At 49.9% G+C, this 13,279-nt stretch overlaps 3 protein-coding genes across 3 annotated transcripts; 2 read left to right on the top strand and 1 right to left on the bottom strand.

Moving 5' to 3' along the window:
* Positions 1-241: 241 nt before the first annotated feature.
* On the top strand, positions 242-1,863 carry COCVIDRAFT_32736 (hypothetical protein; the record flags this gene model as incomplete). The annotated part of the gene is made up of 4 exons (XM_014706811.1): positions 242-294; positions 496-703; positions 764-1,478; positions 1,526-1,863. 4 exons carry the CDS (start codon positions 242-244, stop codon positions 1,861-1,863), a joined length of 1,314 nt encoding a protein of 437 aa, XP_014562297.1.
* A 1,150-nt stretch (positions 1,864-3,013) lies between these two features.
* On the top strand, positions 3,014-4,396 carry COCVIDRAFT_84586 (carbohydrate-binding module family 6 protein; the record flags this gene model as incomplete). Its single annotated transcript, XM_014706810.1, has 1 exon — positions 3,014-4,396. One exon carries the CDS (start codon positions 3,014-3,016, stop codon positions 4,394-4,396), a length of 1,383 nt encoding a protein of 460 aa, XP_014562296.1.
* A 1,899-nt stretch (positions 4,397-6,295) lies between these two features.
* Positions 6,296-12,796, bottom strand: COCVIDRAFT_32734 (hypothetical protein; the record flags this gene model as incomplete). The annotated part of the gene is made up of 4 exons (XM_014706809.1): positions 6,296-8,455; positions 8,510-8,599; positions 8,674-12,113; positions 12,175-12,796. 4 exons carry the CDS (start codon positions 12,794-12,796, stop codon positions 6,296-6,298), a joined length of 6,312 nt encoding a protein of 2,103 aa, XP_014562295.1.
* Positions 12,797-13,279: the final 483 nt, after the last annotated feature.

Raw genomic sequence — 13,279 nt, 5'->3', positions numbered from 1 at the left:
GGGGTATGTCCAGCGCGGAACTTGCACACGGTTCTGCCTCTCGAACAAAGATGCACCGGAAAAAGGGTAAAATGCGCGCTAAATGGGCTCGGAAGCTGCGTTCCGGCCCTGGGATAGATACCCCTAACACCCAAGCTGCGCTTCTTCATGATGGAATGAGCCGAGGGGCGCATCTAATGCGATCAAGCATAGTGGAGAATACGGATAACTATTGGCTACTTATACCACAGCACCGGTGGAAATGATCTATAGCCAAATACCTTATGGAACACTGTCGGTAAAAGAAGTTTCGGGGTATGTTAGGATGCACTTTTGTACGCCCTTCTGAATGATCATGCGATACCACGTCCTTTCTATTATCATTCCACCGGTATCTGCCTTTGCAGTTATCAGATCCTCTTCTTCTCAAAGAGAGTGCTCCTCTACCTCCATCGACCCACCAGAAGTCTATGGAGCCTCGATTATCTCTATTAAAGCTACTCAGGCAACTTTGAGATCCACATCTACTACGTTTTGTAATGTCACAATCAATTATGCCCATCTCGGACAAGATAATCACATCGTAGTATGGCTTGGATTGCCTGATAAGTGGAATGGTCGATTCCAGGGCGTAGGGGGTGGCGGCTATGCTACGGGTGAACCGTCACGTATGGAACCCGCTATCTCTAAGGGGTATGCGACAGTGGCTACGGATGGTGGACATGTAATCTCTGCTACCCCTGCAACTTGGGGTCTCGTCAGTCCAAGCAATGTCAACCTCTAGAATCTCCAGAATTTTGCTTCCGTTGCACTTCACGATATGACGGCCATGGGCAAGAAGATCACCGAAGGTTATTATGATAAATATGTTGCCAAGTCGTACTGGTATGGCTGCTCGACTGGTGGAAGACAGGGCCTAATGATGGCGCAGCGATATCCAGACGCCTATGACGGTATCCTGGCTGAAGCTCCAGCAATCAACTGGGTACAGTTCGTTCCTGCAGAGTTCTGGCCTCAGCTCGCTGTGAAACTACTTGGTTATATTCCAACACAATGCGAGCTCACTGCTATTACCGAGGCAGCTGTGGAAGCTTGCGATGAGCTAGATGGAATGAAAGATGGTATTGTGTCTCTGTGGGGACAGTGCGAATTCGACGCTATATCAGCAGTTGGTAAACCATACAATTGTACTGGCAGCGTCTCTGGTACAGTTAGTAACAATGCTGCCACACTCGTACAAAAGATCTGGGAAGGTCCACACGACGCTGATGGCAAATTCCAATGGTACGGATTATCTCCGGGGACACATCTAGGCAGACCATCAAATACCACTGTTACCTCCTCTGGTACCCTTAGTGCCGGCCCACCCTTTGGTACCGCCTCTGCGTGGATTTCGGTCTTCGTCAAAGGCAATAAGACATTCGATCCATACTCTCTTACGCAGGAAACTTGGGATGCAGCTTGGCAGAACTCGGGCAATCGTTATGATTCGATCATTGGTACCAAAGACGCCGACCTTCCACTTTTCAAGCGGAACGGTGGCAAGATATAACATGGCATGGAGTCGCTGACCCACTTACATTTATCAACGGTTCCATCAATTATTATGAGCGTATTAGTGCCATAGATGCTAATGTCACTGATTTCTACCGCTTCTTCTCCGCGCCAGGTGTAGGACACTGTAGTGGTGGTAATGGCGCCGCTCCTTCACGGGCACTCGATCAGTTAGTCGATTGGGTAGAGAGCGGTAATGCGCCTGCAACATTACAAGCGAACTCGACTGTTCAAGGGAAAATTTGGGATAGGGATTTGTGTCTATTCCCATCCATGTCAATCTATAAAGGCTGTGACCCATCAAATGCTTCTTCCTACACGTGTGAGTAGCTAGGGTACTAGCTTGTATATAGTACATATTCTTCTAGAAGAATACTCTACACTGGGCTAAAATCTAATGTGAGGTAGATTTTGTCTTACTTACTATTTATCTTAAAGTACTGAGTACAAGGAAACAGCCTTGAGTTTGTAGACGAAGCTTCTATTGGTGTCAATGATTTTTTTTTCTTAGGACACAGACCCTTCCCTCTGAGAGTTTCACAATCGTGATATGCGGGCCTGTTATACTTATCTTTCCAGATCTCTCACAGGTTGTTTATGCACGAGCGCATGTACAAAACACCCCATACGGTGAACTCAAGGATTGAACTAAGAATATTAGGATTGTGTAAGACTACTATGAATGGCATTTATAGCCAACTGATTGTCAGTAACCGTGACTCTGGACAGGCCTCGCGCCGGTACGAAACGTGAGTTTTCGGTACGTGTACATCCTGCCTCCTGACGTTGTTCGCTTCGACTTACTGGTACGTAGTAGGAACTATGCGATAAATTTCCGACCGAATCACGCTGCGACTTAGGGACACCTTGGCTTTGCCCCACACGGGAGAGTGTTGTACGTCGTATGTGCGGAGTAGTCTTCACCTCCATCCGCAAATCATGATTTGTGGATTATTTATGCTTAATTATGTATCCGAAAATCAAAGCTATGGTCGGGCTGCAATCTCGGCTGTCCACACGAAATTTGCGGGGTTCGTATTGCAACTATACCTGAAACGCTACCACCTACGGACTGCCTCGAGAGCGTTGCCCCGCCGGGAAAACTATCGCATGTTTGCATTCCACGTCTACCACAAGAACGACCCCAAGTGTCATTAAAATGCTTCATTTAAAAAAAATATGCTTTGCATCTCTTGGCAACGGCGATCAGCGTTCAAACCGTCAAGTACCGCAAGAGGAACCCTGCGAGTGGAAGAAACGATGCATTGCTTAGTCTGGAGGACGTGCAAACATAACTAGTGCGCTAGTCTCATATCACGACGGAGGAACTTTTTAGAGTAGCAGGTAATCAAATTCCGTCCTATATATAGGACAGGAAGGTGTGAGTATGTTGTATTCGATTCTTTAGAGTCAATCCCTTTTTGGTTTGACTTGCCAATTCGATTTACAACACTATCGCCACTCTACTTTCCGTCGCGTCATGGCAGTTTTAAACCCTAGGACCTTACTTGAGGGCCTTGCTGCCTTGCTTCCCACTGTGCTGTATGTCGGAACACTACTCAACGGGGTTGGGGTAGTGAGAGCCGACAATCCTATCGTCCAAACGATCTACACTACGGACCCAGCACCTCTTGTCTACAATGACCGCGTCTATGTCGTTACTGGCCACGACGAAGACGGATCTACAACATTCAACATGAAGGATTGGCACCTCTATTCGACGGCGGACATGGCAAATTGGCAGGATCATGGGTCGCCAATGAGTTTGAAAACATTCAGCTGGACTAATGCAAATGCATGGGCTGGACAGATCATCCAACGCAACGGAAAGTTCTACTTCTATGCCCCAATGCGGCGCACCACTGGAAGCATGGCTATTGGCGTAGGCGTTGCCGACAACATCACCGGACCATACCGCGACGCGATCGGCAAGCCGTTGGTTGATAACAACGAGATCGACCCAACTGTCTTCATAGACGACAATGGCCAGGCGTACCTATACTGGGGAAACCCAGGTCTCTCCTATGTAAAACTAAATCAAGACATGATATCCTATAGCGGAAGTGTCAACAAAGTTGAGCTCACGACTGCTGGATTTGGCCCTCGGAGTAAGGGTACAAGGGCCACTGCATATGAGGAAGGACCATGGTTCTACAAGCGTGGCGGACTTTACTACATGATTTACGCAGCCAACTGCTGCTCCGAGGACATTCGTTACTCCACCAGCACCAGTCCCACTGGTCCCTGGACCTATCGCGGACTAGTCATGGCAACAGCGGGTGCGAGCTTCACAAACCATCCTGGCGTTGTCGATTTCAAAGGCAACTCATACTTTTTCTACCACAATGGTGCCCTTCCTGGTGGGAGCGGTTACACACGATCGGTATGCGTAGAACGCTTCGTATACAATGCCGACGGTACCATCCCTACCCTTACAATGACAAAGAGCGGCCCACCCCAAATCGGTACCGTAAATCCGTACGTGCAACAGGAGGCTGAAATGATCGCCTGGGAGTCGGGCGTAGAAACCGAAGTTTGCAGCGAAGGCGGAATTGATGTAACGTCGATTAACAACGGAGATTATATCAAAGTCAAGGGCGTCTCGTTTGGCACCGGAGCCAAGTCTTTCAGTGCAAGAGTCGCGTCGGCGGCCAGTGGTGGCAAGATCGAGCTGCGTCTAGGTAGTATGACTGGTACCCTTGTCGGCACATGTACTGTTTCTGGAACGGGCGGTTGGCAGACCTGGGCCACGGTCACCTGCCCTGTTAGCGGCGCTACGGGCACTCAAGATTTGTATCTACACTTCACTGGAAGCGGTAGCGGCAGCCTTTTTAACTTCAATTGGTGGAAATTTGCACAGTAGCCTATTGATAGCAGAATCTATAACTTGTCTTGACATCTGTTTGTTACATAGGGTATCAGATCGATTATCTTAGAGAAGAAAAGTAGGCTACACCCAAACTTGCTAGGATTAGGTACTAGAAGAATTAACCTTGTACTAGTTAAACTAACTATCACAATATTCTGAACTAAAGACCGACTCTTAAGTATCCATGGAGCACCTTTCGGAACATTACAGTCACCGTCACGTGTATAGAAGTATACAGTCTTAACTGCCCCTAAGGAGACTCCTTAATGATTTATATTAAATCTACTCCTTGATATATCGTGTGTCTATCCGCGAAACACACACAGATATTTCCAAGAGACTTGGCAATATTGTCTGTGCAGCGGCACACACACACTTTTCGATATCTGCCCAAGGCTTGGTACATATTCAGAGCTATCTACTCTAGAACGTTCGCGCCATACCACATCAGCTTACTCTTGTTTGCTACCTTACGACTCTTGGCCCCAGAACACTTTCCTTCGCGCCCCTATGACTACTTCTCTCGAAGCGTGGCTTAACAATCTGATGATTAAGTCAAATAATGAGATTGTCGGTTATAAAAACTAGAGCTTTACTATCTACCGTACAGGGTACGGAGCTTTAGCTGATTAGCAATGGGAGCGACTTCTCCAAAAGATCCACGCTAGTGCGTACGAGATTGTTGTAGAAATGGCTAAAATGACTGGAGAAGACCCTGGCTTCTGATAGATATGGTCGCTTTTTCGTCTCGACCCACGCTCGGACCCTGATTTGGCCAGTCTCAACGTGGATCAACTTCGCGACCTATACAATAGTGGTGAGGGCGGCTAACTAATGAGCACGGATTATAAGTTGCACCAGGCATTCCTCTTCATAGATGCCGAGGCTCTATCGGAAGTAGACCCTGATAATTCTATCATCAAATGTGTGGATGCCGACTACCGCGCTGAGGACTATATTCCGCGGAATACGGGAATGGGTGAACGACGTTACTTCGGATGGATGCTAATGAGGGCTAGAAGCGTGGCAGAGTTATGGTCAGCATTGGACGATTGGGAATTGAGTCATATTGCCCCTTTAACAATTGGTGGAAGTCACCTGGTAGTTTGGGATGGGGTTCACTTGTGATGCGAACGAGCACGGAAGTCTTGGTTGCGGAGCACGAAGATGTTCAGATCTGAGTCTATTCTCAATTCAACACTGACTATCTTTATTTCAAACTTGATAATATTTTCGATCTAGAAAAGTGCTTTGCAACTAATTCATGTTTGTGGTGTCGATAGTTAAACGCGTTAGTTGCAATCTTAGATCGTCCAGAACCTCAAGCGTTGCAGGAGCTGTGTTATCTGTGCTGCCTCCCCCCCCCCCCCCCCCCCCCCAGTAGTGCTGCATCCCATCCATGGTAAACAAAACGAAACCTATTGTATGCAATGTGACTTATTACAGATAGTCTTGTACCCATTTGCTCCAGAAATCGCCAACAAAAGCTTGCTCGTAGGAGTTAGCCAAGGCAACTCACTAAAACGAGAATTTCAAAGGATTGCATACAGAATCCGCCTTGGCTTCCAATTCCAAGTTAAACGGCATTACGGCCCCTTGGAAATACTTTCGAGTAGTAGATGAAAAGTGCAAAAGAAATTGCTCTTGAGGCCGTTCGTGGACTGTGCAATGGCGAAGAATTGAGTAAGGCGGAGCGATTAACAAAGTCAGAGAGAGACCTAAGCATTTAGGCAGAGCGACTAGACGCATGTAGGTAAACTTAATTGCTTATAACAGAACGTGGATTAATACTTCTTATCTTATTATTAAGGAGGCGCTGTGCACTGGCCATCTCACTCATTACGTTGACGGTGGCTGAACGTCCTTGGCCGCTGCAACTTCTACACCCGTTCGTTACAATAACATCTTAAAGATACTCTCTCTAGTTTTGCCTTCGGATAGTCCTAATAAGATGTTATCAACTGCGCGCTCCAATTTCTGGATCATCTTCAGCTCAATTCTGTGACAATCATACTCTATCCTGAGCACCCAGGTATCGGCGCTTATTTCCGTCCATTCAAACATCAACAGGAATTTACTGCCGCTCGCCCAGCATTCCATGGGTGGTGGACGACGAACATCGCATCCAGGAATATTCAAGCATGATTCGACGGCATCTTTGAGATGAAAAGTGACCATTGCTTGGAAGATGGGATGGCTGCAAGGAGACAATGGATCGTTCGCTTCTATCCCCAAAGCTGAGAGGATATTACGGAATGGCAAAGCCGCGGCAATAGCCTGCTGACTGGTGTCGCGAGTCGCTCTTAGCAAGTCTTTCGTGGTCGTTGTCGGAGATGGAGTCTGTATGCGAACTGGCAGACGGTCGAGGAACAGACCCACGGACTCTTGTTCCAAGTCGCCAACGCGGTTTTGGAAGGGACACCCGAGAATGACGTCGTTGGTGTCGGTTAGCCATTGGAGTGCTTGTGCGGCGACTGTAATGGCGAGATGGTGGTGAGTGATACCGTAGACTGGAAGCAGCTTCGTGAGTTTTTTTACGAGGGAGCCATGGAAGGTTTGGAACCGAGAAGTCCCTTCGAAGACATGTTTGGGTGAAGGGGCCGGAAGTTTGAGTAATGTGTCCAAACGTGGAGGCGTATTGCTCAGGTACTTTGACCAAAATGTCATATCACTGGTTTGAACGGGACGTGACCAGCCTGGGGCATTAAGATAGCGCATGCGCGGGGTTGGTAAGAGATTTGTCGCATACACAGAAGATGTCTCGCGCAATACGCTCTGAATACTATTTAGGTCAGTAATGGCGTGACTTGCGACTATCAGTAATGTATCGCTCTCACGATGAAACAAGACACGGATCAATTCGTCGTGCGCTAGGTCGAAAGGAATATTGATCTCGCTAGAGATATCAAGTACTCTGACTTCGAGAACGCGTGGGGGAACAGATCTCAAAGTACGTATCGGCCCACAATCCGATGGGGTGAAGTTGGAGCGCAATATGTCGCGTGATCTCAGAACATTGTTCAGAGCGGTGATAAACTTGCATCGATCAAACGAGCCGGAAAGCTGCAGTAATACCGGTATGTTGAATGTTGTTGCAGATGTAGCGGCGTGATGTGACCTCCACATTTGCACCTCTAGCGGCGAAAGTTCGTTCTTGCCTAGTGGCTGGACTTCATGCAACTTACTGCCGGTTCTGCTCCGGATAATGCTTGCCTGGCCCCGTATCGTGGGACTTCGAATCACATCACTGGTCGATATTGCGACGCCGAATATCTTGGAAAGTCTTACGGCAAGCAGCATCTGGAGTACAGAATGGCCACCAAGACTTAAGAAATCTTCACAAGAAGAGGGCTCTTCGTTTCTGTCGATGTTCAAGACTGCCTTCCACTCTTGTGCGATACGTCGTTGTATATTGTCTTCCAGTACACTCCCCTTGTCATTGGTATTGGGGACCCTTCGCTTTCTCGCATCCACAGCCATGGCCTCAAGAGCCTTGGAGTTGACCTTACCATTTGCCGTCATAGGCATGTCGTCAATTGGAATGATGGTGTGCGGGACCCAGGTAGGCTGCAGATTCTCCTTCAATCGCTGTGAAAGACTTTCGATATTGACTGCTGCAGGCTTTACAAAAGCCACCAAGGTATCATTTGCAACTAGTACCGTCGCTAACATGATGCTTGGGTCCAATTGATATATCTTTTGTTCGATAGCGGCCAACTCGATGCGGTAGCCACGCAGCTTGATTTGACGGTCGACTCGACCAATATACGTAATGCAACCGTTCGCTGTATATGTACCATAGTCGCCAGTGCGGTACATGCGCTCGCCCTTGTGCCAGGGATCTGGTAGAATGCATCGTGCGGACTTTTGCGGTGCATTGATGTAGCCCGGCATGACCTGTATACCCGCAAGAAAAATTTCGCCCACAACGCCGGGTTCGACAATTTGGTCAAGGTTGTCATCCAGCAGATACATGCGCGCGGTGCGAATAGGACGCCCTATGGTTACAGCAGATCCTGGTGTCAAGCGCGTGAAAGATGTGCAGATTGAACACTAGCAGGCGTCAGCATTTAGTCAGTATGGTGAACCGGATACCAATATACATACTTCAGCGGGTCCGTATGCATTATAAAACAACCTTCCAGGTGCCCATAGATCTACTAAACCTGGAGCGACTGGCTCTCCCGTTGCGTAAATCTACAATTGGAACTAAGTCAGTGATTGTTTTTCAAAGCTACTAGTCGTCAGCGTGGCAAAGGGAAAAGACTCACGATACGCAGGTTCGGGTACTGGTCTGGATCCAACACCGCCATCATAGAAGGGGTGAATGTTGCAGCATCGACTCGACTCAGATGTGCGAGGGAATCATTCGGGTTTTTTAGAACCAGAGTCCCACCGTGCAGCAAAGCCGACAAGATCTCGTTAGCACAATAGTCAAAGGCAGGAGACATGACTTGGGCAATACGCCGACCAGGCTGACTGAACATGGTGGCTTCGCGATTTGACTGCAGAGCTAACAATCCCCGGTTACTGATAGGGACGCCTTTGGGTTCGCCGGTCGTGCCTGAAGTGAAGACAATAAGGGCCTCGCTTTGCTGGAGCTTACTTTGATCATCATGAAGCGAAGTTGGATATTGCATGTCCTGGGGGACAGCCTGTGCACGCACATCATCGACAACTATGACTGGGTCGCGTCCCGGTACCGGAATCTCGTGCCCCTGATCGCGACATGGTAGCAGCAGTCCTGCGGCACTACTCTGTTTGTAGACTGTAGCTCGACGTTGGAGAGGATAGGCCGGATCTAGGGGACAGTAGGCACAGCCGGCTTTGAGAATGGCGAAAATGCCAATGATCCAATTCAAAGAGCCATCGGCATGAATGGCGACGACACGGGCACCAGGCATACATTGGCGTATGTGGTGCGCGACTATTTCAGCTTGGCAGTTGAGCTCAGCATATGTGAGCTTAACGGTCATGCTTTCGAGCGCCACTAGATCGGCGTGCTCGATGGCAGAGCGTTCGAGGGCCATTTTTACCGTCTGTGGAGGCCCTCGGGCAAATTGTGTCAGTGTATTGTGTAGCGATGACATGGTCTTGTCAGGCTGTCCCAATTTCTGTTGTGGATTCGGCAAGCATGTCGCAATATCATCACGCAGAAGGGCTTGTAGTGCGCGCATGAAGCCGTCTCTCAGCCTACTCACAGCGGCGATGGAATGGACCTTGATGTCGAAGACGATGCGAAATGTGGCATCACCATCAGCTAGGAGGTTGAGTGGAAAAGCCGTGTTGTCAAAGGCTTGTGAGGGCCTCAGCTGGGCTACTTGATGAGTGTGTGCACAAAAGCCATGCTGCTCGGCCAGGACATTGCTCACTCGCCAGTCAGGCGAGATCTGGTCAGGCGTCGACCATGCAAATTCGGCCATGTGTAAAAGGCTGGTCATGGTGGAGTCGAGCAGCTGTTGCAGCGGAGGTGGGGTGCCATGGCCAAGTCGTACGACGAGTGGAAGTGTCGCCATGGTGGGACCAACAACATGTTGGAAGTAGGGTTGTGTCTCGCGGCCGGACACGACAACACCGACGACGACGGTGGGGCTCTGGGAGAGCGAAGCGTGAGCAAGCGCCCATGCGACATAGTGCAGCGTGGCGACTGTGGTGCGATGGGCTCGTGCAAAAGACACGATATGGGCAGCGTCGGGCGCAGGCAGGGAGAAGAAGAGTTCGGTCGCGCGGACGCTGGGGGCAATGGAAGCGGGTTGGCCACGGCCTGTGGGCCGCACTCCCGGAGTTCGAGGGGTGACGCCTTTGAGATGAGAAGTCCAAAAAGCGCGAGCGTCGGCGTCGCGGGCTTGGTGGAGTTGACGAAGCACCGCAGCGGCATGGATGAAGGAGGCACTGGGCACAAGCGCTTCGCCCCGCACGGCCCGTTCCGCCTGGGCAAAGACGAGTGCTTGGGAGAAGCCGTCGATGAGTGCGTGGTGGATGGTCCAGATCAACGTCGTCTCGGCATCGGCATCTGTATCTGCATCTGCATCTGCATCTGCATCTGCATCTGCATGCGACTGGGGCCGATAGCTGAACATGTCCAGGCGCTGTCCAAGCCCAACACTGAGGCTGGCTGCCGACACTGCGCACTCGTATGCCTGGCGCTCGCAGAAGACACGCTCCACTAGCTGCTGCTTGCACGGTGAAGCACGTGATCGCTGCACTTGTACCGGCCCGCACGGCAGATGCAGAACAATCTCTGTGCGAAACAACGGCTCAATGTCGCACACACGATGCCATGCAGAGCGCAACATGGCCGCATGCTTTGCCTCGTAGAAACGGCGCACTTGGACCGTGTTCTTGCCCTCGCACGCCATGGTCGACGACACGAGCTCCAGTTGCAACGTCGTCAGTGGTCCGACAGCTTCAATCTCACCCACCTCGACGCCCATGGCTTTCGCTACACTCACACGCATATCGGCTTGCTCTTGTTGTTGCTGTTGCCCTTCTTCGCCCGTCAGTCCAACCCTGCCATTGTCGCCAATTTCGCCGTCCAGAGACGTGGCACGCGCAACCAGAGCAGCCAGCGTCTTCCCAAAATACACGTCCTTGGGCATCAACATCAAGCCATGGCTGCGACACAGCGTCGACAACTTGAGCACCTTGAGTGAATTGCCGCCTAGCTCGAAAAAGTCGGAGCTTCCTTCTAGGCAGTGTTGTTGACTGAGCCCAAGCGCCTCTTTCATGCACTGAGCCATCTTAGCAGCACGACTGACGTTCCCCTTCGTCTCCCCCACCTCCGTACTGCTACTGTCATCAAGCCCACCTGAACTTGACAGGTGCAATTCAACCATCGCCGCTACCGCCTTCAGGTCCACTTTGCCGTTCGCTGACAGTGGCAACTCATCCACAGCTTCCATGTGGTCCGGTACGTGGAAGGCTGACAGCGTGCTACGCAACTTTTGATGGAGCAATGTCACGTCGACGCATTGCGGCGTCACTACCGCCGCCAGATGGCCCTGCACCATGGTTGCGCATACATTTGTCACGCCTAGTCCTTGCATCTGCGCTATTGGTCTTTCCACATCGTTCTCGAGGTTCACCAAGAAACCACGATTCTTGACAGTACGGTCGCTGCGTCCACGAAACTCCATGACGCGAGCCCCATCATTCCTTCTTGTCCAGCGCGCATAATCACCAGTGCGATATACGCGTACCCCATTCCACTGGATAAATGACGCTGCTGTCCTGTCCGGGTCATTGTAGTAGCCACGAGCAAGTCCACAACCCGAGATGAAGATCTCTCCCTCCGCTTCATCACTATCCTCGATTGCTTCCATTGTAGTTGGGTCTACCAGGTATGCCGGACAGTGCGCCATGGCACGTCCAATAATGGCATTGCGAATGGAATTTGTGCGTGTGCATACTTCCACTTCCTGCATCAACGATGCACACATGGTTTCTGTGGGACCATATGCATTCAGTATCCGGACTGACTGTGCAAGCCACGGTGCTAGTAAATGTTGTGGTGGCGTTTCGCCGCCTAGGAGGATTGTCCGCACCAGCTTGTACGGATTCAAAGTTGCCGTGGGAACGAGCAGTGTGGCGAGAATGGACGGTGTTGACGCAAGTATTGTGCACGTCGTCGCCTTCTCGTGCAATGAATCTATACATGCCGGAATGACAGTACCCGAGTTTCCCAGAATGGAGAAAAGCATACCAGTTGACGCTATCTTCTTAGTTAGTACCAAGCCATTAAAGTATATACCAAGGGGTCCCCAGTCACGTACCATCGAAAGCTGCGGAAAGAATATGGAGAACCCGGTCGCCAGCCTCAACATCCATGTTGAAGGGACTCGTCTGTGCATAGTTTGCCACTGAACAATGCCGAATCATGACACCTTTTGGTTTCCCCGTGCTACCGCTGGTAAATATTATACATGCCAGGTCGTCTTCTTCAATCTGTTCTTGTCTTGAGAATGAAACTTTGTGCGCTCGTAGCGCTCGCACCAAGGTAGCATCCCCGAGGTGTACCTCGTGTCCGTCAGTCATGTTTAATGACTCCGTTGTTGTATTGACGATTACTTTGCTGTCAATCACTTTGAGAACTTGGTCGATCCGATCCCTTGACCAAGTGGTCCGATCCAGTGGAACATAGCACGCCCCTGTTTTCAGAATTCCAAGTATAGCAACCACATTCCATGCACCCAGCGAGGTCAGAAGTGGCACTTTGGATGTGGGTCCAACCTTTAGCTCCACCAGATGTGAAGCAAGAGCACCTGACACAGAGTCCAGCTCCTGATATGTGAGAGTTGCTTCTTCATGTTCGACGGCGACATGATTTGGTGTAAGTTGTACTGCACGTGAGAATAGCTCACATAGATTGAGAGCTTGAATATGCGTTACGGTCATTTCAAAAGAATACAGCTTTGGCACAAAAGAGCTAAAACGATGTGCAGTAGTGCTCGAATATCTTACATGGTGGCGGCAGCAGCAGCAGCTTTTCTGTCATTGAAGTCGGGAATCCGAGAACAAGAACATCTCTAGCGGCGACCGAAAAAACGGTGCCCGGTATTTCAAAGCATTCTCGAGCATTGGTCGTCACTTCAGCCTTAAAAATGGGCCACGCGAGTCTAGTAGAATGATATGTAGGCACTTTGTCTGACGCCCTCACAAGCTAACCCATACACTGCAGACTATTGGGGAGTCCCTATCGATCGTTCCTCATGATGACTTACGTCATTTTGATTCCCCTAGCCCTTTTCTTGACGCCGTTCGTTATCAAGTGGTTCCTTTCACAGCTAATTGATGTACGAAGGTTTGGTCCACAGCAGAACCTGGTCAAACCGCTAAATTGGATTTGTAGATCTTTCTTCAATGGCAATATCCCATTCG

Source organism: Bipolaris victoriae (assembly GCF_000527765.1).
Source record: "Bipolaris victoriae FI3 unplaced genomic scaffold scaffold_1, whole genome shotgun sequence".
NCBI lineage: Eukaryota > Fungi > Ascomycota > Dothideomycetes > Pleosporales > Pleosporaceae > Bipolaris > Bipolaris victoriae.
The sequence above is the reverse complement of the archived record's forward strand: the minus strand, read 5'-3'. Positions and strand labels throughout refer to the sequence as shown.